General features: G+C 47.2%; 1 protein-coding gene across 1 annotated transcript in view; it reads left to right on the forward strand.

The window, feature by feature from the left end:
• Positions 1-7355: 7355 nt before the first annotated feature.
• The window catches only part of LOC119355876 (60S ribosomal protein L18a-like protein), a 23384-nt gene continuing 7346 nt past the window's right edge, over positions 7356-23393 (forward strand). The window contains exon 1 of the mRNA XM_037622763.1: positions 7356-7448. Within this exon, the coding sequence (XP_037478660.1) occupies positions 7356-7448 (93 nt within the window). The remainder of the gene's footprint in view (positions 7449-23393) is intronic.

Raw genomic sequence — 23393 nt, forward strand, 5'->3', positions numbered from 1 at the left:
TTATGATGAAACTTGGCGTTGTAGATGTTGGTATATATTTCTATTGAGCTGCTCAAACTTAAGGACAAACCCAACTCTTCACCGAAGGATGCGCTTGGGATTTGAGAAGGAGATTCGTTAATTATCAGTGCACAATATACATGTTCACCAATTTTGTAGCTCTACAAATTGTTTCCATTACCTTTATAATATTGTCACAACATTACCTTTATATCTAGTACGCACTGTGTTTCCGGCAAGGTTTTTTCAAAGGAATTGGGTAGTGCTGAAGGAGGATATTATTCGTGCGATTAAAAAGTTTTTTGATACAGGTATAATGCCGGAGGGTGTAAATGATACGGTGATTGTTCTTATTCTAAGGTGAAAAATCCCCAAGCGATCAAAGACTTCCGGCCTATCAGTCTGTGTAATGTTATTTATAAAGTTATATCTAAGTGTCTTGTGAACAGATTGAGACCGCATCTTGATGGTATGATTTCTCCAACCCAAAGTGCCTTTATCCCTGGGAGATTGATATCTGATAATGCTCTTATTGCGTTTGAGTGTATGCATTCGTTAAGTACTCTGAAGGATGGACGGGGTGAATTCTGTGCTTATAAATTGGACCTTGCCAAGGCATATGATAGAGTGGATTGGAATTTTTTGAAGTGTATGTTGAGCGCGTTGGGGTTTGCATCAGGATGGATAAAATGGATTATGGCATGTGTTACTTCAGTGAAATTTTCAGTATGCTTCAATGGCCAGCTCTTGGAGTCGTTCTCGCCATCATGTGGCATCAGGCAAGGGGACCCTATCTCACCATACTTATTCTTATTTGTGGCCGAAGCTCTTTCTTTGTTGTTACAGAATGCGTGTACTAGAGGATCTCTTCTGGAGTTCAAGGTTAATAGACAGGCCCCGGGTATTTCACATTTCTTGTTTGCCGATGATTGTCTTTTATTTTTCAAGGGGTCCAGTGAGCAAGCCTTGGCAATCAAAAATATTATTGCGACTTATGAGAAGGGGACAGGTCAGCTGCTGAGCCCTGATAAATGCTCGATCTTGTTCGGCAAGAATTGTACTATGGAGGTCCAAGTGGCTGTTATTGTAATTCTAAGCATTACCTCAGAGGGATTTGAGGATAAATATCTTGGGCTCCCGGTGCCACAAGGGAGAATGAAGGCTGGTAAATTTCAATCCACTAAGGAAAAAGCCCTCAAAATTTTATCGGACTGGATAGAAAAATATGCCTCGCGTGGGGCGAAAGAAACTTTGATTAAATCTGTCCTGCAGGCTCTTCCGATGTACGCAATGGGTATTTTTAAATTTCCGGCATCACTCTGCGAGGAGTTGTCTCAGATCATAAGGAATTTCTGGTGGGGTGACGAGGAGAATAGGAGGAAGACTCATTGGCTGGCTTGGGATAAGATGACTAAGCCTAAAGGTGTGGGTGGGATGGGATTCCGGGATCTTAGATTATTTAACCAGGCTCTGCTAGCGAAGCAGGCTTGGAGGTTGGTGGTTAATCCTGAATCTCTATGCGCTAAAGTGATTAAGGCAAAATATTATCCCCAGGGACATATCCTTGATACGATTTTCCCGCAGTCAGCTTCTCTTACTTGGCAAGGTATTCTGCATGGATTGGATTTGCTTAAATCCGGAGTCATTTGGAGAGTGTGTGATGGGACTAATATTAATATTTGGAGAGATAACTGGCTCCCAAGATCTTCTGGACTTAAAATTACTGCCAGAAAGAACAGGACAAGAGTCAAATGGGTATCAGACTTGATGCTGACCGGTCCTAGGAGGTGGGATGAAAATATGGTTAGGCATTTGTTTTATCCATATGATGCGGAGGAGATTTTGAGGTTACGTATGCAATCAAACGGGGATGGTGATTTTGTTGCTTAGCATTTTGAAAAAAATGGGATGTTCTCGGTTAAAAGTGCGTACAAGCTTGCGCTTACATTGAAGGATAAAAAAGAGGATGAGGGTCAATGTAGTGAGGCTGTGTTGGGGGAGAGGAAAATCTGGGATGTCATCTGGAAGGCTAATGTCCCTCAGAAGATTCACATTTTTGCGTGGAGGGTTGCAACTAATAGCTTGGCTGTCCAGGTTAACAGAGTGCTGCATCACCAAACTTCTGTTACGATGTGCACTATTTGTGGAATGGAGGATGAAAGTACTTTTCATGCGCTTCTTAGGTGCCCGAAGGCGGTTGCTTTGTGGATGGCCATGAGGGACATTTGGGAGTTACCTACAGAGAATGTCTTCAGATATACAGGGTATGATTGGTTTATTGTTATCCTAAGTCAATTGAGGCATGTCATGCGCGACCAAATTATTTTCATTTTATGGAGAGCATGGCATTTGAGAAATGACTTGATATTTGGTAAAAGAAAGGAATCCGTCGTGGTTTTGTCACAGCAGATGTCCTCGTGAAAGGACTTAGTCGTGGAGCCATCGCAACGGGTTAGCTTGAAGGGGTTAAAGCGGACACAGGGACGCAAGAGAGTTTATACTAGTTCGGCCCCTTTGATGAAGGTAAAAGCCTACGTCTAGTTGTGATGGAATTGATGGGGTTTCGATGACTAGGGAGCAAACAAGCTTCGCCTAAGTCTCGAGTTGTTGTCTGTCCTCCTGAACCGCCGCCGGGTCGTCCCCTTATATACACGGGTGACGCCCATCGGTTCACAGAGTCCTAACACCGGTTCATATTCGTATCCGGGTTGGTCTCTCCTTATTCCTATCTTACAATACAAGTTTACATACAGATGCCGTTTTACGGCTACAAGTCTTAAACCGGCTACGGGCCTCAGGCCCTCATCTATCTTCTTGGGCTTTAACACTCTTGAGTTACTGATGAAGTTAACCCGGCCCACATAGGCCGGTTTACGCCCAATAGTAATATTCCCAACATTAGGCCCCAGATTGATTTGAACGGGTTCATGTCAATCCTTAGCAAAATCTTCATCTTCAACATCTTCTCGTAGTTGCTGAACCGCCATGATGTCATCCTCTCCAGCTGCTGTAAGCCGAGGTGATGTCATCTGTCATAAAGAAAATATCCATGATATCTCCTTGTTTAATAAACTCACAACAACCGAGGCGACAGCTCCGCTTCCGAAATTTTCGGTTCCTGGATTCACGCGCCTGACACATGTCTTTTTGCCTTATAAATAGGGCCGAAGGGTCATTTCTTTTCTCCCCTTCGTGCCTTTCCTCTTCGTCTTCCTCGCGTCGCCAGTCTCAGAGCTCCGCCGCCGTCGTCGTCTTCTGCATCGACTTTGGCCGCTGCATCAACCTGAGCGTACCAGAAAACTGCGGTGACCTTCCACATCTTCCTCAGCTCTGGCAGGTCTTCTGCTCTTCTCAACATAGATCTGTTCTAGGGTTTCGTGTTCTTGCTGCGTTCATCCCTGTTCATGTTCATATGCTAGCTCCTGGATGCATCTGTGAATCCCTTCTCTGTGTAGTGATAACTTTTAGTATCTGCCTTTAGTTTCATGCCTAAAACCATAGATCTCACATATATTTCCGCCCATTGATTCAATACTGTTCTGCTTTGAGCTTTTGAATATTTTCCTTCTTTTCTGAGCTTGCTTCAGATCCATCGCTGTAGAGAAATCTTGTGAAATCTGTTTCTGTACACTTACCCATCCGCAATCTCAACTGTTTCAATGCTTAGATCCGGCGGTTTAACTTGGTGTAGAAAAAATTAACAAACCAGTATATACCATTAGTCCCCTTGTTGAACCGCCAGATGTTGTTGCTTCATAAAACTCCGGTTTAGATAGAGCTGTCTCCGGTTTAACATTGTACATACCAGTGTACTTTAATCAATGCATTCTTGAACCAGAATCACCTATCTTGTAGATTTCATCATGGCCAAGCAAGTATATGAGTGCAACTGGGTTCCTTCTCGCGTCACAGAGACTCAACTGAACAATTTAGTCCTGATCGGCGCTTTAGGCAGCAAAAACACCATCCATTGGAGGGTCCCTGGCAAAGAATTCCCTCCCACGCCTCAAGAAGGAGAGGTCGTTGTTTTCGTAGATCACTTAGCCTGGGGCTTTAAGCCGCCCGGTTCTAAATTTTACCAGGACGTTTTAGCCAATTTTAAACTCCGCCCACAAGACACTGGCCCCAACTCTGTTACAAACATGTGTCACTTCCAAGTGCTCTGTGAGGTGTTCTTTCAAGAGGTGCCCGCAGTTGAGTTGTTCAGAGACTGTTTCCATCTAAACCGCCGCACTGAGTTTACTGACTGTTCTAATACAGAATTGGGTGGTGTGGCGATTCAGAAAAGAAAAGAGGTCACATACCCTCACGCCAAACTGCACAGCCACCCCAAAGAGTGGAATCAAACATGGTTCTATTGCAAAGACACCTCCCCTGCTGATGAAAATCCTTTGCCTGGCTTTCGTCCGGAGCGGCTTAGCAATACACACCCCTTTCCGCAAAGGTTGACTGCCAAGGAGAGAAGCAAATATGCTCCTTAACTGTCCAAGCTCAGAGCCTTCATGGCCAACGGTTTAACAGGGGTTGATCTCGCTCGTTGTTGGGTATCGTGGAGCATACTGCCCCTTAGTCAGCGCTCCGGTTTGATGTGCGAGTATACTGGCAGTGTTGATGACCCACTGCGACATGCTAACATCCAGCTCACCGACGAAGAAATCACAGAGGCTGTGAATAAAATGCTGAATGAACCGGAACACATCTGTGCTCGAACCGGCCTGCTTCCCTTCTGTGCCACCAACAAACCACCAGTTGTAAGAGTTTGATTTTTCTTTTTACTGAACCTATTATTGATATATCTGGTCATTGTTTAATATCAATGTATGTTTAAACAAGGCAATGATCCGTTTTGGAGCAAGAAACTTCCACAGGAGAAGCCAGAAAAAACAGACAAACCGGAAAGACCAACCCGGCCAAAGACTAAAGTCGTGAAACGCCTGCTCATAAGAAGAAAACCACTGCCTCTTTTGATCCGGCCGCTGATGATGATGTGGGTAATCCAGACCTTGAGGTAGAGCTTGACTCACTTGGCTTATTTTTCACACGCCTTATTGATGATGATATTTGTCAGGATGATGCCGAAGCCAGCCATGCTGATGCTGCAGAGGTAATTACTCTCTCTTCCGATTCAAACCCTTTGCCTTCACTAAAAATCCGTCAGGCAAACCGGAAGGTTAAATTTTCTCATCCTCTTGCTTACTTGGATCCCAAATTTCTTATGAAGACCCAACAGCACGAAGCTCGCCGCACAACCCGGCACAGCGGCCAGGTAGTTACCTCCGCCGGTTTACCGAACTGTCCGGTTCGGAAACGCCGTTCAGAGGTCTCTAATTTGCTTGTCAGTGCTTGTCCTAAAGCGGGCTGTTTTGTCAACCTCTTAATCCATTTGACTCCGATTATCAGGTTACTTCCCACTCATCCTCTGGCGAGTCATCGGCTACTCAGCTGCCACCGCTTAAAACGGTGCTCGGGTAAGCTATACTTATCATAATATTTCTGGTACATCACCTTGGAACATATGCTGTATTTGACTTTGTTATTCCTTTCAGGGCCAAGCCTAGGCCAAGCAAGAAGGCTCGCCTGGATAAAGCGACTGAGGAGGACGCCGTCCCTGAACCGGGTAAAACACCAGATCTTGAAGCGGCTATTCATGAAGATATACCCAATGATCCACCACAGCAGGATGACGATTTTATTACTGAAGAAAGGCCTATTAACACCTCAGTCCCTGTCAACCAGCCCACAAGCCCCATCCGGTTTGGGAGATCCACCAGTCCATCCCAGCCTGCTGACAAACCGACTGCGCCAGTGCAAACCAGTGATGCTAAGGATGATGAAGTTGTAATTATTGGCATTGGCCGTACAGAGCCCAGCAATCTTGTTGTTTTATCCAAGCATACCGCCAAAGAAGAATTTGCTTCCATGGGCAAAGGCAAGTGGAACGTTGACTTGGCGACCTATGCTGCTCTGAATGCCCAAGATCTTCATTCCGGCTACCTGAACCGGCTGTATACCAGCCGTGATTATGAAGCTGGTCTAGTGAATATGATGAAAGAAAATTTAAGGTAACTCTCATGTGCTTTTGGATATTTCAATCTTGTTAACTCTCCTATCCCCCAAGGGCCGGTTTAGAATCTTCATTCAAACCGAGACTTGCTAATATAAATCCCAATGCTTCGGAATTCACTGATGTAGCCCCCAAGGGCCGGTTCAACTTAGTGTAGTTAAACCGGGACTTTAAGTAATTGAGATTGCAGGATCAGAATTTATTCGAGCAAATAGCCATTAGCCCCCAAGTGCCAAGTTGAATACTTGTATTGATCTTGGGACTTTATAATCAAGTGAAAGATGAAGATCAAATAGGCATTAGCCCCCAAGGGCCAAGTGCATAACTTGTTATGTGGTTGGTACTTCAATTCTTGCACTGCTTGCTGAATCATATAATTGTCTGTATGTAGGCTGAGCTGAAGACAAAAGAAAATCAAGTCGCCGATCTCCAAGAAAATCTGAAGTCCCAACAGACTGAAACCTCAAAAGCAAAAGAGGAGTTGACCAGCGCCTTAAGCTTCATGGAACAGCTTAAGAAAGACTTCAAGAAAGAGCGGGCGGACTGGGCTACTGAGAAGGCCGCTTTGACTAAGCGAGTTGAAAATGGCGAAGCCGCACTTAAACCGGTGGTAGATGAACTGACCAGCGTAAAGCGTCAAGTGCATGCCATGACTGCCGCCATCTTTGGTAAGCTTTCTTGACTTCTGTAGTAACTTGGCCTTCTTATGATGTGTCTGGTTTGTGAATCCTTTGTAATGTGGTAGGGACACGCATTGGTCACTTGGGGTCAGATGTGCAGAAGAAGTTGAAGGCTGCCTACACATTGATAGAGCAATTGTATACTGGCGTGCAGCGGATCATCTCAACTGCGTCCCACAACAACCCGGCGCCCACCTTGATTCAAGACACCCTGAAAAGACTGTCTATGCTTCCTGCCTGGGTTGAAGAGCTGAAAAAATCTGCTGCTCGAATCGGTGCTATCAATGCCTTAATCCGGGCAAAAGCGTGGGTGCCGGATTTTGATCCTGTTGAAGCGGCTCAAGGCTACCCCCACTTGAAGGAAGATGGCTCAGAATTCAATGAGGAGGACCTAAGAGCGATAAACCGGGAGGTGCGCCCTCTAGCTTGTCAATTGGTGGAAGAGGCAGACTTGTCTTATTTATCAAGCCCAATATGACAACCAGAACAAACGAGTGGCTGCACCAACTCCTGAAGCGGAGAATCTGATCCCTCCAATCCGTAAGCATACTTACGCTCCTGATATTGAACCGTCGTTGCTGATCCATGATGCAACTGTCTTTCAAGTCTTAATGGGAATCGACTGGACAACTGTTGATTTCCAGCCACTGGGCAGGGAAGCAGAAGCTGAAGCGGCGCAAGATGACCTGCAACCATCAGACCAGGTCGGCGATGAAGCTTGAACCGGAGGCCGGTTTAAATTGCTTGTCTTTTATATTCCGCCGAAAGAAACAATGATCTTATTTGGGCACCATGTTGCCTTGTAATAGGATAGCCAATACTCTTGCTTTTGAGATGCCTTCGTGCATAGGTATTGGTACTTACACCTCTTTTGAATGATCAAAACCTTCAATCTATTTTTCCTGCAATCACAAAATCTTAAACTGCCAAGGCGGTTGTACCGCCAGCTGGATTATGATCTTTGTATATATATGCAATGAAATTTAGGTATATGATCAAATCTTGTGATACAAACTACCTGCCATCGTTGGGCATGAAGCTGGTGTTGCCAATCTTAAAACAGAGGTATATAAACCTATACCGTCAAAGGAGAAAGTAGCTCTTGTGTATGTAATGCCGGTTTACCATGTAAACCGTGTCGGGTTATGATAAACACCGTGTTATTTCGAGATGTGAATAGAAAGCAAACCGAGCAAATAGTCTCCGGATTAAAAATGGACCGTGTTCCGTCAATTGACAGTTTGAACCGGTTTAAAACTTTGCTGGTTTAAAAAACACAACAAAAAGAAAGAAATATCTATCAAAGAAAATTGTGAAGCAAAGGCAATGATAAAACCGTTTGCAAAAAGAGGCTTATTTGAGCCGATCAGATGGCGTTACCATGGTCGGACACGACCAAGCTCCCGATAGGTGTAGCTATGGTTCAAGTCAGCCAGGTCCCCAAATGAAACCGTGGCATTTATGCCGATCAAGAGGCGTGGCAATGGTTCGGGTTCGACCAAGCCCCCAAGTGATTCTGTGGCCTTAGGCCAATCAAGAGGCGTGGCTGGTTCAGACTTGACCATGTCCCCAAGTGATCTGGTGGCTTTCGCCTATCAAAAGGTGTTGCATTGGTTCGGATACGACCAAGCCCCCAAGTGATATTATAAAGCTTTGTTTTTTTACAAAGCAAATTCAAGGGGTAAACCGGAGGCCGCTTTAAGACAGAATCACTCCGTGTAACCACACATGATGTAAAAGAATAGATACCCCGCTTTAGCTGAGGTTCCGGTTTACTGTATTAATCATAATATATACATTGTCATAATATGTACATAAGTAGAGCCAATGGCTCCGGTATAATAAGGCCGAAGATGAGCTATGTTCCACGGCCTGTTGGTCTCCTCCTCTGATGTACGTGAGTCTTTATGCTCTCGAATATCGATCAGATAGTATGAACCGTTGTGCAGATTCTTGCTGACCATGAAAGGTCCCTCCCAAGGTGGGGATAGCTTATGCATATCAGTCTGATCTTGGATGAGCCGAAGCACCAAATCTCCTTCCTGAAAGGTTCTGGTTCTGACTCGGCGACTGTGATAACAACGAAGATCCTGTTGGTAAATCGCCGAGCGGGCGGCTGCTATGTCACGTTCTTCATCCAACAGGTCCAAAGTGTCTTGCCGTGCTGTCTTGTTGTCCGCTTCAACATAAGCCGCCACATGAGGTGAGTCATGACGGATATCACTGGGGAGAACCGCCTCTACTCCGTAGACCATGAAGAACGGTGTGTATCATGTTGATCTATTGGGTGTAGTATTGATGCTCCATAACACAAATGGTAACTCTTCTACCCAACAACCCGGTGTTCTCTGCAAAGGAACCATAAGCCGGGGCTTGATGCCTCTCAAGATCTCTTGATTAGCCCTTTCTGCTTGACCATTGGACTGTGGGTGTGCCACTGATGAAACGTCAAGACGGATGTGCTCCTGTTCGCAGAACTCCTTCATGGCATCCTTGGACAAATTGGTACCATTATCTGTGATGATACTGTGTGGAAAGCCAAACCGGAAAATCACTTTTTTAATGAACTGAACCGCCGTGGCCGCATCACACTTGCTAACAGGTTCTGCCTCCACCCACTTTGTAAACTTGTCAACCGCCACCAGGAGGTGGGTCTTCTTATCTTTGGACCTTTTGAAAGGCCCAACCATATCCAGCCCCCAAGTCGCAAGCGGCCAAGTAATTGGAATCATTCTCAGTTCTTGAGCCGGCACATGAGCACGTCTTGAAAACTTTTGGCAACCATCACATCGTCTGACCAGATCCTCCGCATCAGCATGAGCAGTTAACCAATAGAAGCCATGGCGGAACGCTTTAGCCACCAAAGATTTTGAACCGGCGTGGTGACCACAATCTCCTTCATGGATCTCACGCAAAATTTCACAGCCTTCTTCAGGAGACACACAGCGTTGAAACGCCCCTGATACACTGCAATGATGCAACTCGCCATTGACAATAGTCATGGACTTGGACCGCCGGATTATCTGTCGGGCCAGAGTCTCATCCTCTAGTAACTCGCCCCGGTTCATGTGCGCCAGGTAAGGAAGCGTCCAATCCGGAATGACATGAAGAGCTGCCACCAATTGAGCCTCCGGATCAGGAATAGCCAAATCCGCTTCACTAGGGAGCTTGACCGATAGGTTGTGCAGCACATCCAGAAAAACATTGGGCGGGACCGGTTTGCGTTGAGAGCCCAGCCGGCTTAAAGTGTCCGCTGCTTCATTCTTCCGTCGGTCCACGTGGTCCACCTGATAGCCTTTAAAGTGACCTGCAACAGTATCCACCTCATGACGATATGCTGCCATGAGTGGGTCCTTGGAATCCCAAGTGCCAGACACTTGTTGAGCCACGAGGTCCGAGTCACTGATGCACTTAACTCGACTTAGATTCATCTCCTTAGCCATCCGGAGACCATGGAGCAAGGCTTCATACTCAGCTGCATTGTTAGTACAAGGGAACATTAAGCGGAGAACGTAACAAAACTTATCACCTTGTGGGGAAGTTAATACGACTCCAGCCCCCGAGCCTTCCAATTGCCTGGATCCGTCAAAATGGATGGTCCAATATGTGTGATCCGGCTTTTCTTCAGGTGCTTGCAGTTCCGTCCAATCATTGATGAAATCAACAAGTGCTTGAGACTTAACCGCCGTCCGAGGCACATACTTCAACCCGTGCGGCCCAAGCTCTATAGCCCACTTGGCAATCCGGCCAGTCGCTTCCCGGTTCTGGATGATATCCCCCAAGGGAGCAGAACTGACCACCGTAATGGGGTGCCCTTGGAAGTATTGCTTAAGCTTCCGGCTTGCCATAAAAACTCCATATACCAGCTTCTGCCAATGCGGATACCTTTGCTTGGACAATGAGTACCTCGCTGATATAATAGACCGGACGTTGAACCGGATGCTCCTTGCCTGCCTCTTTTCGCTCCACCACAATAGCCACACTGACCGCACGAGCATTAGCAGCAACATATAGCAGCAACGGCTCCTTGTCAATGGGAGCGGCGAGCACAGGCGGATTGGCCAATTGCCGCTTTAAGTCCTCAAATGCTTTATCAGCAGCAGAACTCCAGACAAATTGATCCATCTTCTTCAACATCTAATACAAAGGGATTGCCTTCTCACCAAGGCGGCTGATAAACCGGCTTAACGCGATAATCCAGCCTGCCAGGCGTTGAACATCATTGATACAGTTCGGTTTAGCCAGGGAGGTGATGGTTGTGATCTTCTCCGGATTAGACTCGATTCCCCTGTTGGACACCAGAAAACCCAATAACTTTCCTGCCGGTACACCGAAGACACACTTGGCCAGATTAAGCATCATCTTGTACGTCCTCAGGTTATTAAAGGTTTCCTTCAAGTCGTCAACCAGAGTCTCCTTCTCCCTTGACTTAACCACGATATCATCCATGTAAGCATGTACATTATGGCCAATCTGCTTGTGAAGAAAATTTTGTACACACCGTTGATAAGTTGCCTGGGCACTCTTGAGCCCAAAGGGCATAGACACATAGCAGAAGGCTCCAAAGGGAGTTATGAATGTCGTCTTCTCCTGGTCCTTAACTGCCATTTTGATCTGATGATAGCCAGAATATGCATCCAAAAAACTCAAACGCTCACAACCCGCAGTAGCATCAATAATTTAATCAATACGGGGGAGGGCAAAAGGATCTGCTGGACAAGCCTTATTAAGATCTGTATAATCCACACACATGCACCAGGTGCCGTTTTTCTTAAGGACCAGCACCGGATTGGCAAGCCACTCAGGGTGGAAAACTTCAATAATAAAGCCAGCTGCTAAGAGCCTGGCTACCTCTTCTCCAATCGCCTTGCGTCTTTCTTCGTTAAACTGGCGGAGGAACTATTTCACCGGTTTGTATTTAGGATCCACATTAAGGGTGTGCTCAGCGAGTTGCCTCGGTACACCTGCCATGTCAGAGGGCTTCCATGCAAAAATGTCCCGATTCTCACGGATGAACTCGATGAGCGCGCTTTCCTATTTCAGATCCAAGTTGGCACTGATGCTGAACTGCTTGGACGAATCGCCAGGCACGAAGTCAACAAGCTTAGTTTCAGCTGCCGATTTGAACTTCAGGGCCGGATCATGCTCCGTAGTTGGCTTCTTTAATGGAGTCATGTCCGCCGGATCAACATTGTCCGTATAATACTTCAGCTCCTCGGTGGCACAAACCGACTCTGCGTAGGCCGCATCTCCTTCCTCACACTCCAAAGCGATTTTACGGCTTCCGTGAACCGTTATTGTCCCCTTGTGACCTGGCATCTTGAGCTGCAAATACACATAACAGGGCCGTGCCATAAACTTGGCGTAGGCCGGTCGCCCAAACAGGGCGTGATATGGACTTTGGATTTTCACCACTTCAAACGTCAATGTTTCTGACCTGGAATCATGATCATCTCCAAAGGCCACTTCCAGAGCTATCTTACCAACAGGATATGCTGACTTGCCAGGTACCACACCATGGAACACCGTATTGGACGGTTTGAGATTTTTATTTGTTAGTCCCATACGACAGAAGGTCTCATAGTACAAGATATTAATGCTGCTCCCTCCATCCATGAGTACCTTGGTGAACTTATAACCTCCCACCTGAGGCGCCACCACCAATGCTAGCTGACCCGGGTTATCAACCCGGGGTGGGTAATCCTCTCTGCTCCATATGATTGGCTGCTCAGACCAGCGTAAGTAACGGGGCACGGCCGGTTCAACAAAGTTGACTGCCCGCTTCTGAACCTTCCGGTCTCGCTTATCCAAGCTAGTGGTGAAGACATGGTACTGCCCACTATTCAACTGCTTTGGGTTGCTCTGGTAACCCGACTGTTGCTGCTGCTGGTTGTAACCACCCTGGTTATTTTGATTATTTTGATTGTTATGTCCGCCCGGATTACCATTAAATCCTGAACTAGAATTTCCTCCACCGTAATCCGGCCCAGATCCTGAGCCACCGCCGGAGCCGTGATCATACCGGAAAGCGTTAGAATTCTTGAACTCTTGCATAATGTAGCAATCCTTCCAAAGGTGGTTTGCTGGCACCTCCTTCGTCCCATGTCTTGGACAGGGCTGGTTCAGTAGGTAATTTAGGCGGTCCGGGTTAGGGTTGGGCGCCCCACTGCGATTTGGCGGTTTACCCTTGCGTCGCTGGCCCTTGTCCTACGCGTTGGTATTAGCCACAAAGTCCATGTTACCATCCGCTTTACGCTTGCCTCCGCTACCATTGCCTGCCGAGTGATGCTGCTGACCTTTGGAGTTGTTGTTCCTCTTTCCCTTCCCTGCCTTGTCATCATCAGACTCGGGGTCCTTCGTACTATCAGAATCAGCATACTTTACCAAAGCAGCCATGAGGGTCCCCATGCCAGTGCAATGGCGCTTCATCCATCCCAACTTCAGCTTTAGGGGGCCAAACCGGCAGTTGCCTTCTAGGGTTATGACTGCAGTGTCAGCGTTGATGCGGTCTGATGAATGCAACACTTGTGAGACCTGGCGCACCCAATGAGTCGTCGATTCTCCTTCCTCCTGGACGCAAGCAGCTAAGTCCACTATCGACATAGGCTGCTTACATGTATCCTTGAAATTACTGATAAACCGGGCTCGTAATTGGTCCCATGAACTGATAGAATTGGCCGGTAAGCTTTTTAACCAAGTACGGGCCGTTCCTTCAAGCATCATGGTGAAGTATTTTGCACATGCCGCATCATCCACATCGAGCATCTCCATGGCCATCTCATAGCTCTCCACCCATGTCTCTGGAGGTTGATTCGCCGTGTAATTTGGTACCTTGCGCGGGCCTTTGAAATCCTTGGGCAGGCGCACATTGCGTAAAGCAGGGACAAGGCAAGGCACCCCCAAAGAACTAGAAGTAACACCAGGATCGGCCCAGATAGTTGGACGAACCGGCGTAAGCTGCCGAGCCTGATACTGTGCGGCTAACTCGGCCTCCCTGCGCACTCGGGCCCGGTCTACCACTTCCTGGGCGTTATCAGCACCACCCGCCGGGTTGTTGCCGCGGGGTGCTCCACGTCGTTCATTACTTGACACTGCCGATTCATCCATATGCCTGCTATAGCTCCGGCTTGGACGAGGGGTCGAGTGGATCCGGTCGCGGCTGTACGAGTATGCTTCCTGTTGGACCAAAGCTGCCCTAAGAAGCTCCTTGACCCGTCACGTCTCTACCGCCTACGGCGAGTCACCTTCAATTGGAATGGCCTCCAGCCGTGCAGCAGCGGCAACGAGATTGTCCATCGGGTTGGCGTAGTGACCCGGAGGTGTTGAAACAGCCTGAGGTATAACAGTGTTTTGACGAGGTAGATCCATCAGACGGGGCTGAACCGGCGTACCAGTCCCAGGAGCTTTCGCCCGGTTTACCTCCAGCGGATTACTGGTTCCTGCTCCTGGGGTGTTGAAAAGGTCTCTGGCCTCGAAAACCGAAGGCAAACGGGATCGACACTTCCTCTTCATGACTTCATGCGACGCGTTCTGGTCCAACATGAGCCTGTAGGCTTGTGCGTCTAAAGCGGCCCGTTCTGCGGTCATCTTGGCATTCTCAGCTGCCAGGTCCGCCTTGGCCTGGGTGATCTGTTCCTTCACCTTTGCAATCTCCACATTGTGGACGTCCTGATCCGCCGGGTTAGCTTATGCCATAAGCACAGCCAATGCATCAAATAGATCTGATAGGACTTGAGTCGGCAGGCGTACAGAGCCTCCTGCCCCGGCAACCGTCGCCGCTACTGAACCGGAGGTTATTGGCGCAGCGGTCGAAGAATGAAGCGTTGCTTGTGTGCCGGCCATGAATATTCCAACTCGGTTGGGTAGATCAGAGGGGTTCGGAATACTGTCGCCATCGGATCAGCCCCCAATCCGGCCATCTTGTAGCTGATATAGAGATTCGGTTTCTCCGGCTGATGACTCATCACCGGAATAAACGACGGTCTCGCCGCGAGATTCCGATCCATCCTCATAACTTCCTCCGTGGATGACTCCCACGAAGGCACGCTTCACAGCTGGTTTAACCCGGGCGGATCGCGCATGCTGAGCCATTTTGATGGGGTCGGTGCAGATGTCCGCCTCAGGGCCCGGTTCACCGATCTTGCCGATGAAAACGTGTATGCCACCAAAGGGGACCTGGTACCCGTACTCAACTGAGCCGGCCTCGGGGCCCCAGCCTGCATCGTCGATGTAGAGCTTCCCGCGACGACTCTTAGTCATCCGGCCCACAGCGTAGCCCTCGAGTCCTTCAAAGCGGCCCTCCAAGAACTTGAAACCATCGTGCGATAGCCCCACGGTGGGCGCCAACTGTCGTGGTTTTGTCATGGCAGATGTCCTCGTGAAAGGACTTAGTCGTGGAGCCATCGCAACGGGTTAGCTTGAAGGGGTTAAAGCGGACACAGGGATGCAAGAGAGTTTATACTAGTTCGGCCCCTTCGATGAAGGTAAAATCCTACGTCTAGTTGTGATGGAATTGATGGGGTTTCGATGACTAGGGAGCAAACAAGCTTCGCCTAAGTCTCGAGTTGTTGTCTGTCCTCCTGAACCGCCGCCGGGTCGTCCCCTTATATACACGGGTGACACCCGTTGGTTCACAGAGTCCTAACACCGGTTCATATTCGTATCCGGGTTGGTCTCTCCTTATTCCTATCTTACAATACAAGTTTACATACAGATGCCGATTTACGGCTACAAGTCTTAAACCTCCTACGGGCCTCGGGCCCTCATCTATCTTCTTGGGCTTTAACACTCTTGAGTTACTGATGAAGTTAACCCGACCCACATAGGCCGGTTTACGCCCAATAGTAATATTCCCAACAGAATCAGTAGCAGTTTCTGCTAGCTTTGTGGAGAATTATTGGGCGTCTTATGCCGCATATCACTCATTGCCTCCAAGAGATTTGAAAAATAAAGGAAAAGGTCCAATGGATGGATTAAGATGGGCACCTGATAATGTGGGAGCTAAGGCGGATTGGACTCCCCCACCAACTGGTTTTTTAAAGATTAATGTTGACGCAAGCTTTGTAGAGAGCATCAGAGAAGCAAGTGTCGGTGTGGTGGTTAGGAATGCGGCTGGGGAAGTCATTGTCTCTTCTTGGGACTTCATTGGATTGTGTCAAAGTGTGGATGAAGCAGAGCTAAGGGCATGCATTGCTGGTCTATACATAGGTATACCTCTCCACAATCCTATTATTTTAGAGACTGATTGTGCGTTTGTTATGGCGACTCTTGCAACAGAGAACCTGTTGGGGAACATAGCAGAATTTTAAAATTTTCTACGCATCACCAAGATCAATCTATGGAGTCATCTAGCAATGAGGGAGAGAGGAGTGCATCTACATACCCTTGTAGATCGCGCGTGGAAGCGTTCAAGAGAACGGGGTTGATGGAGTCGTACTCGACGTGATCCAAATCACCGATGACCTAGTGCCGAACGGACGGCACCTCCGCGTTCAACACACATACGGTTGGGAAGACGTCTCCTCCAACTTGATCCAGCAAGGGGAAAGGAGAGGTTGATGAAGATCCAGCAGCACGAAGGCGTGGTGGTGGATGCAGCAGGATCCCGGCAGGGCTTCGCCAAGCGCAAGCGGGGAGGAGAGGTGTTACGGAGGGAGAGGGAGGCGCCAAGAGCAAGGGGTGCGGCTGCCCTCCCTCCCCCCTCTTTATATAGGGGCCTTGGGGGCGCCGGCCCTAGGAGATGGATCTCCAAGGGGGGCGGCGGCCAAGGGGTGGCTTCCCCCCCAAGCCAAGTGGGGCGCCCCCACCCCTAGGGTTTCCCAACCCTAGGCACAGGGGAGGCCAAGGGGGGCGCACCAGCCCTCTAGGGGTTGGTTCCCCTCCCAATTCAGCCCATGGGGCCCTCCGGGATAGGTGGCCCCACCCGGTAGACCCCCGAGACCCTTCCGGTGGTCCCGGTACAATACCGGCGACCCCCAAAACTTTCCCGATGGCCGAAACTGGACTTCCTATATATAAATCTTTACCTCCGGACCATTCCAGAACTCCTCGTGACATGCAGGATCTCATCTGGGACTCCGAACAACTTTCGGGTTACTGCATACTAATATCTCTACAACCCTAGCGTCACCGAACCTTAAGTGTGTAGACCCTACGGGTTCGGGAGACATGCAGACATGACCGAGACGCCTCTCCAGTCAATAACCAATAGCGGGATCTGGATACCCATGTTGGCTCCCACATGCTCCACGATGATCTCATCGGATGAACCATGATGTCGAGGATTCAATCAATCCGTATACAATTCCCTTTGTCAATCGGTACGTTACTTGCCCGAGACTTGATCGTCGGTATCCCAATACCTCGTTCAATCTCGTTACTAGCAAGTCACTTTACTCGTGCCGTAATGCATGATCCCGTGATCAACCACTTGGTCACATTGAGCTCATTATGATGATGCATTACCGAGTGGGCCCAGAGATACCTCTCCGTCATACGGAGTGACAAATCCCAGTCTCGATTCGTGCCAACCCAACAGACACTTTCGGAGATACCTGTAGTGTACCTTTATAGTCACCCAGTTACGTTGTGACGTTTGGCACACCCAAGGCACTCCTACAGTATCCGGGAGTTGCACAATCTCATGGTCTAAGGAAATGATACTTGACATTCGGAAAAGCTACAGCAAACGAACTACACGATCTTTGAGCTATGCTTAGGATTGGGTCTTGTCCATCACATCATTCTCCTAATGATGTGATCCCGTTATCAATGACATCCAATGTCCATAGTCAGGAAACCATGACTATATTTTGATCAACGAGCTAGTCATCTAGAGGCCCACTCGGGACGTGTTGTGGTCTATGTATTCACACATGTATTACGATTTCCGGATAACACAATTATAGCATGAACAATAGACAATTATCATGAACAAAGAAATATAATAATAACCATTTTATTATTGCCTCTAGGGCATATTTCCAACAGTCTCCCACTTGCACTAGAGTCAATAGTCTAGTTACATTGTGATGAATCGAACACCCATGCAGTTCTGGTGTTGATCATGTTTTGCTCTAGGGAGAGGTTTAGTCAACGGATCTGCCACATTCAGGTCTGTATGTACTTTACAAATCTCTATGTCTCCATTTTGAACACTTTCACGAATGGAGTTGAAGCGACGCTTGATATGCCCGGTCTTCCTATGAAACCTGGGCTCCTTGGCAAGGGCAATAGCTCCAATGTTGTCACAGAAGAGAGTCATCGGGCCCGACGCATTGGGTATGACTCCTAGGTCGGTAATGAACTCCTTCACCCAGACTACTTCGTGTGCTGCCTCCGAGGCTGCCATGTACTCCGCTTCACATGTAGATCCCGCCACAACGCTTTGCTTGCAACTGCACCAGCTTACTGCCCCACCATTCAAAATATACACGTATCCGGTTTGTGACTTAGAGTCATCCAGATCTGTGTCGAAGCTAGCATCGACGTAACCCTTTACGACGAGCTCTTCGTCACCTCCATAAACGAGAAACATATCCTTAGTCCTTTTCAGGTACTTCGGGATATTCTTGACCGCTGTCTAGTGTTCCATGCCAGGATTACTTTGGTACCTTCCTACCAAACTTACGGCAAGGTTTACATCAGGTCTGGTATATAGCATAGCATACATGATAGACCCTATGGCCGAGGCATAGGGGACGACACTCATCTTTCCTCTATCTTCTGCCGTGGTCGGGCATTGAGCCGTGCTCAATCTCATACCTTGCAATACAGGCAAGAACCCCTTCTTTGACTGATCCATTTTGAACTTCTTCAATATCTTGTCAAGGTACGTACTCTATGAAAGACCAATGAGGCGTCTCGATCTATCTCTATAGATCTTGATGCCTAATATATAAGCAGCTTCTCCAAGATCCTTCATTGAAAAACACTTATCTTTATGCTTTCCAAGAATTCTATATCATTTCCCATCAACAGTATGTCATCCACATACAATATGAGAAATGCTACAGAGCTCCCACTCACTTTCTTGTAAATGCAGGCTTCTCCATAATTCTGCGTAAACCCAAACGCTTTGATCATCTCATCAAAACGAATGTTCCAACTCCGAGATGCTTGCACCAGCCCATAAATCGAGCGTTGGAGCTTGCACACCTTGTCAGTATTCTTAGGATCGACAAAACCTTCCGGCTGCATCATATACAATTCTTCCTTAAGGAAACCATTAAGGAATGTCGTTTTGATGTCCATTTGCCATATCTCATAATCATAGAATGCGGCAATTGCTAACATGATTCGGACGGACTTCAGCTTCGCTACGGGTGAGAAAGTCTCATCGTAGTCAACCCCTTGAACTTGTCGATAACCCTTAGCGACAAGCCGAGCTTTATAGATGGTTACGTTACCATCCGCGTCTGTCTTCTTCTTCTTAAAGATCCATTTATTTTCTATGGCTCGCCGATCATCGTGCAAGTCAGTCAAAGTCCATACTTCGTTTTCATACATGGATCCTATCTCGGATTTCATGGCTTCCAGCCATTTGTCGGAATCCGGGCCCGCCATCGCTTCTTCATAGTTCTAAGGTTCACCGTTGTCTAACAACATGATTTACAAGACAGGGTTGCCGTACCACTCTGGTGCGGAACGTGTCCTTGTGGACCTACGAAGTTCAGTAGCAACTTGATCTGAAGTTTCATGATCATCATCATCAACTACCTCTCTAGTCGGTGCAGGCACCTCAGGAACATTTTCTTGAGCTGCGCCACTAACCGGTTCAAGAGGTAATACTTCATCAAGTTCTACTTTCCTCCCACTTATTTCTTTCGAGAGAAACTCTTTCTCTAGAAAGGACCCATTCTTGGCAACAAAGATCTTGCCTTAGGATCTGAGGTAGAAGGTATACCCAATAGTTTCTTTAGGGTATCCTATGAAGACACATTTTTCCGATTTGGGTTCGAGCTTTTCAGGTTGAAGTTTCCTGACATAAGCATCGCATCCCCAAACTTTTAGAAACGACAGCTTAGGTTTCTTCCCAAACCATAATTCATACGGTGTCATCTCAACGGATTTCGACGGAGCCCTATTTAAAGTGAATGCGGCAGTCTCTAAAGCATAGCCCCAAAATGACAGCGGTAAATCGGTAAGAGACATCATAAATCGCACCATATCCAATAGAGTGCGATTACGACGTTCGGACACACCATTACGCTGAGGTGTTCCAGGCGGCGTGAGTTGTGAAACTATTCCACATTTCCTTAAGTGTGTGCCAAATTCGTGACTCAAGTATTCTCTCCCACGATCTGATCGCAAGAACTTAATTTTCCTGTCACGTTGATTCTCAACCTCACTCTGAAATTCCTTGAACTTTTCAAAGGTCTCAGACTTGTGTTTCATTAAGTAGACATACCCATATCTACTCAAGTCATCAGTGAGGGTGAGAACATAACGATAGCCACCACGAGCCTCAACACTCATTAGACCGCACACAACAGTATGTATGATTTCCAATAAGTTGGTTGCTAGCTCCATTGTTCCTGAGAATGGAGTCTTGGTCATTTTACCCATGAGGCATGGTTTGCACGTGTCAAATGATTCGTAATCAAGAGACTCTAAAAGTCCATCTGCATGGAGCTTCTTCATGTGTTTGACACCTATGTGACCAAGGCGGCAGTGCCACAAGTATGTGGGACTATCATTATCAACCTTACATCTTTTGGTATTCACACTATGAATATGTGTAATATTACGCTCGAGATTCATTAAGAATAAACCATTCACCAATGGAGCATGACCATAAAACATATCTCTCATATAAATAGAACAACCATTATTCTCGGATTTAAATGAGTAGCCATCTCGAATTAAACGAGATCCTGATACAATGTTCATGCTCAAAGCTGGCACTAAATAACAATTATTGAGGTTTAAAACTAATACCGTAGGTAAATGTAGAGGCAGCGTGCCAACGGCGATCACATCGACCTTGGAACCATTCCCGACGCGCATCGTCACCTCGTCCTTCGCCAGTCTCCGTTTATTCCGCAGCTCCTGCTTTGAGTTACAAATGTGAGCAACCGCACCGGTATCAAATACCCAGGAGCTACTACGAATGCTGGTAAGGTACACATCAATTACATGTATATCACATATACCTTTAGTGTTGCCGGCCTTCTTGTCCGCTAAGTATTTGGGGCAGTTCCGCTTCTAGTGACCACTTATCTTGCAATAAAAACACTTAGTCTCGGGCTTGGGTCCATTCTTTGGCTTCTTCCCGGCAGCTTGCTTACCGGGCGCGGCAACTCCCTTGCCGTCCTTCTTGAAGTTCTTTTTACCCTTGCCTTTCTTGAACTTAGTGGTTTTATTCACCATCAACACTTGATGTTCCTTTTTTATTTCCACCTCCGCTGATTTCAGCATTGAATATACCCCAGGAATGGTCTTTTCCATCCCCTGCATATTGAAGTTCATCACAAAGCTCTTGTAGCTCGGTGGAAGCGACTGAAGGATTCTGTCAATGACCGCGTCATCCGGGAGATTAACTCCCAGCTGAGTCAAGCGGTTATGCAACCCAGACATTTTGAGTATGTGCTCACTGACAGAACTATTTTCCTCCATCTTACAGCTGAAGAACTTGTCGGAGATGAGCTTGAAAAACCATTTTCAGCTCTTCGAACATCTCATATGCTTCGTGTCTCTCAAAACGCTTTTGGAGCCCTGGTTCTAAGCTGTAAAGCATGCCGCACTGAACGAGGGAGTAATCATCAGCACGTGACTGCCAAGCGTTCATAACGTCTTGGTTCTCTGGGACAGGTGCATCAACTAGCGGTGCTTCTAGGACATAATCTTTCTTGGCAGCTATGAGGATGATCCTTAGGTTCCGGACCCAGTCCGTATAGTTGCTGCCATCGTCTTTCAGCTTGGTTTTCTCTAGGAACGCGTTGAAGTTGAGGACAATGCGGGCCATTTGATCTACAAGACATATTGTAAAGATTTTAGACTAAGTTCATGATAATTAAGTTCATCTAATAAAATTATTCAATGAACTCCCACTCATATAGACATCCCTCCAGTCATCTAAGTGAAACATGATCCGAGTTAACTAGGCCGTGTCCGATCATCACGTGAGACGGACTAGCCAACATCGGTGAACATCTTCATGTTGATCGTATCTTCTATACGACTCATGCTCGACCTTTCGGCCTTCCGTGTTCCGAGGCCATGTCTGTACATGCTAGGCTCGTCAAGTCAACCTAAGTGTATTGCGTGTGTAGACCTGGCTTACACCCGTTGTATTCGAACATTAGAATCTATCACACCCGATCATCACGTGGTGCTTCGAAACAACGAACCTTCGCAAAGGTGCACAGTTAGGGGGAACACTTTCTTGAAATTATTACAAGGGATCATCTTATTTAAGCTACCGTCGTTCTAAGCAAATAAGATGTAAAACATGATAAACATCACATGCAATCAAATAGTGACATGATATGGCCAATATCATTTGCTCCTTTTGATCTCCATCTTCGGGGCTCCATGATCATCGTTGTCACCGGCATGACACCATGATCTCCATCATCGTGTCTTCTTGAAGTTGTCTCGTCATCTATTACTTCTACTACTATGGCTAACGGTTTAGCAATAAAGTAAAGTAATTACATGACGTTATATGTTGACACGCAGGTCACAAATAAATTAAGACAACTCCTATGGCTCCTGCCGGTTGTCATACTCATTGACATGCAAGTCGTGATTCCCATTACAAGAACATGATCATCTCATACATCACATATATCATTCATCACATCCTTTGGCCATATCACATCACAAAACACTTGCTGCAAAAATAAGTTAGACGTCCTCTAATTGTTGTTGCAAGTTTTTACGTGGCTGCTATAGGATTCTAGCAAGAACGTTTCTTTCCTACGCCAAAACCACAACGTGATATGCCAATTTCTATTTATCCTTCATAAGGACCCTTTTCATTGAATCCGATCCGACTAAAGTGGGAGAGACAGACACCTGCCAGCCACCTTATGCAACTAGTGCATGTCAATCGGTGGAACCAGTCTCACGTAAGCGTATGTGTAAGGTCGGTCCGGACGCTTCATCCCACGATGCCGCCGAATCAAGATAAGACTAGTAACGGCAAGCAAATTGACAATATCCACGCCCACAACTGCTTTGTGTTCTACTCGTGCATAGAAACTACGCATAGACCTAGCTCATGAGGCCACTGTTGGGGAATGTAGCAGAATTTTAAAATTTTCTACGCATCACCAAGATCAATCTATGGAGTCATCTAGCAACGAGGGAGAGAGGAGTGCATCTACATACCCTTGTAGATCGCGCGCGGAAGCGTTCAAGAGAACGGGGTTGATGGAGTCGTACTCGACGTGATCCAAATCACCGATGACCTAGTGCCAAACGGACGGCACCTCCGCGTTCAACCCACGTACGGTTGGGAAGACGTCTCCTCCAACTTGATCCAGCAAGGAGAAAGGAGAGGTTTATGAAGATCCAGCAGCACGACGGCGTGGTGGTGGATGCAGCAGGATCCCGGCAGGGCTTCGCCAAGCGCAAGCGGGGAGGAGAGGTGTTACGGAGGGAGAGGGAGGCGCCAAGAGCAAGGGGTGCGGCTTCCCTCCCTC

Source organism: Triticum dicoccoides, chromosome 1A (genome assembly GCF_002162155.2).
Source record: "Triticum dicoccoides isolate Atlit2015 ecotype Zavitan chromosome 1A, WEW_v2.0, whole genome shotgun sequence".
In the NCBI taxonomy this organism is placed as follows: Eukaryota; Viridiplantae; Streptophyta; class Magnoliopsida; order Poales; family Poaceae; genus Triticum; species Triticum dicoccoides.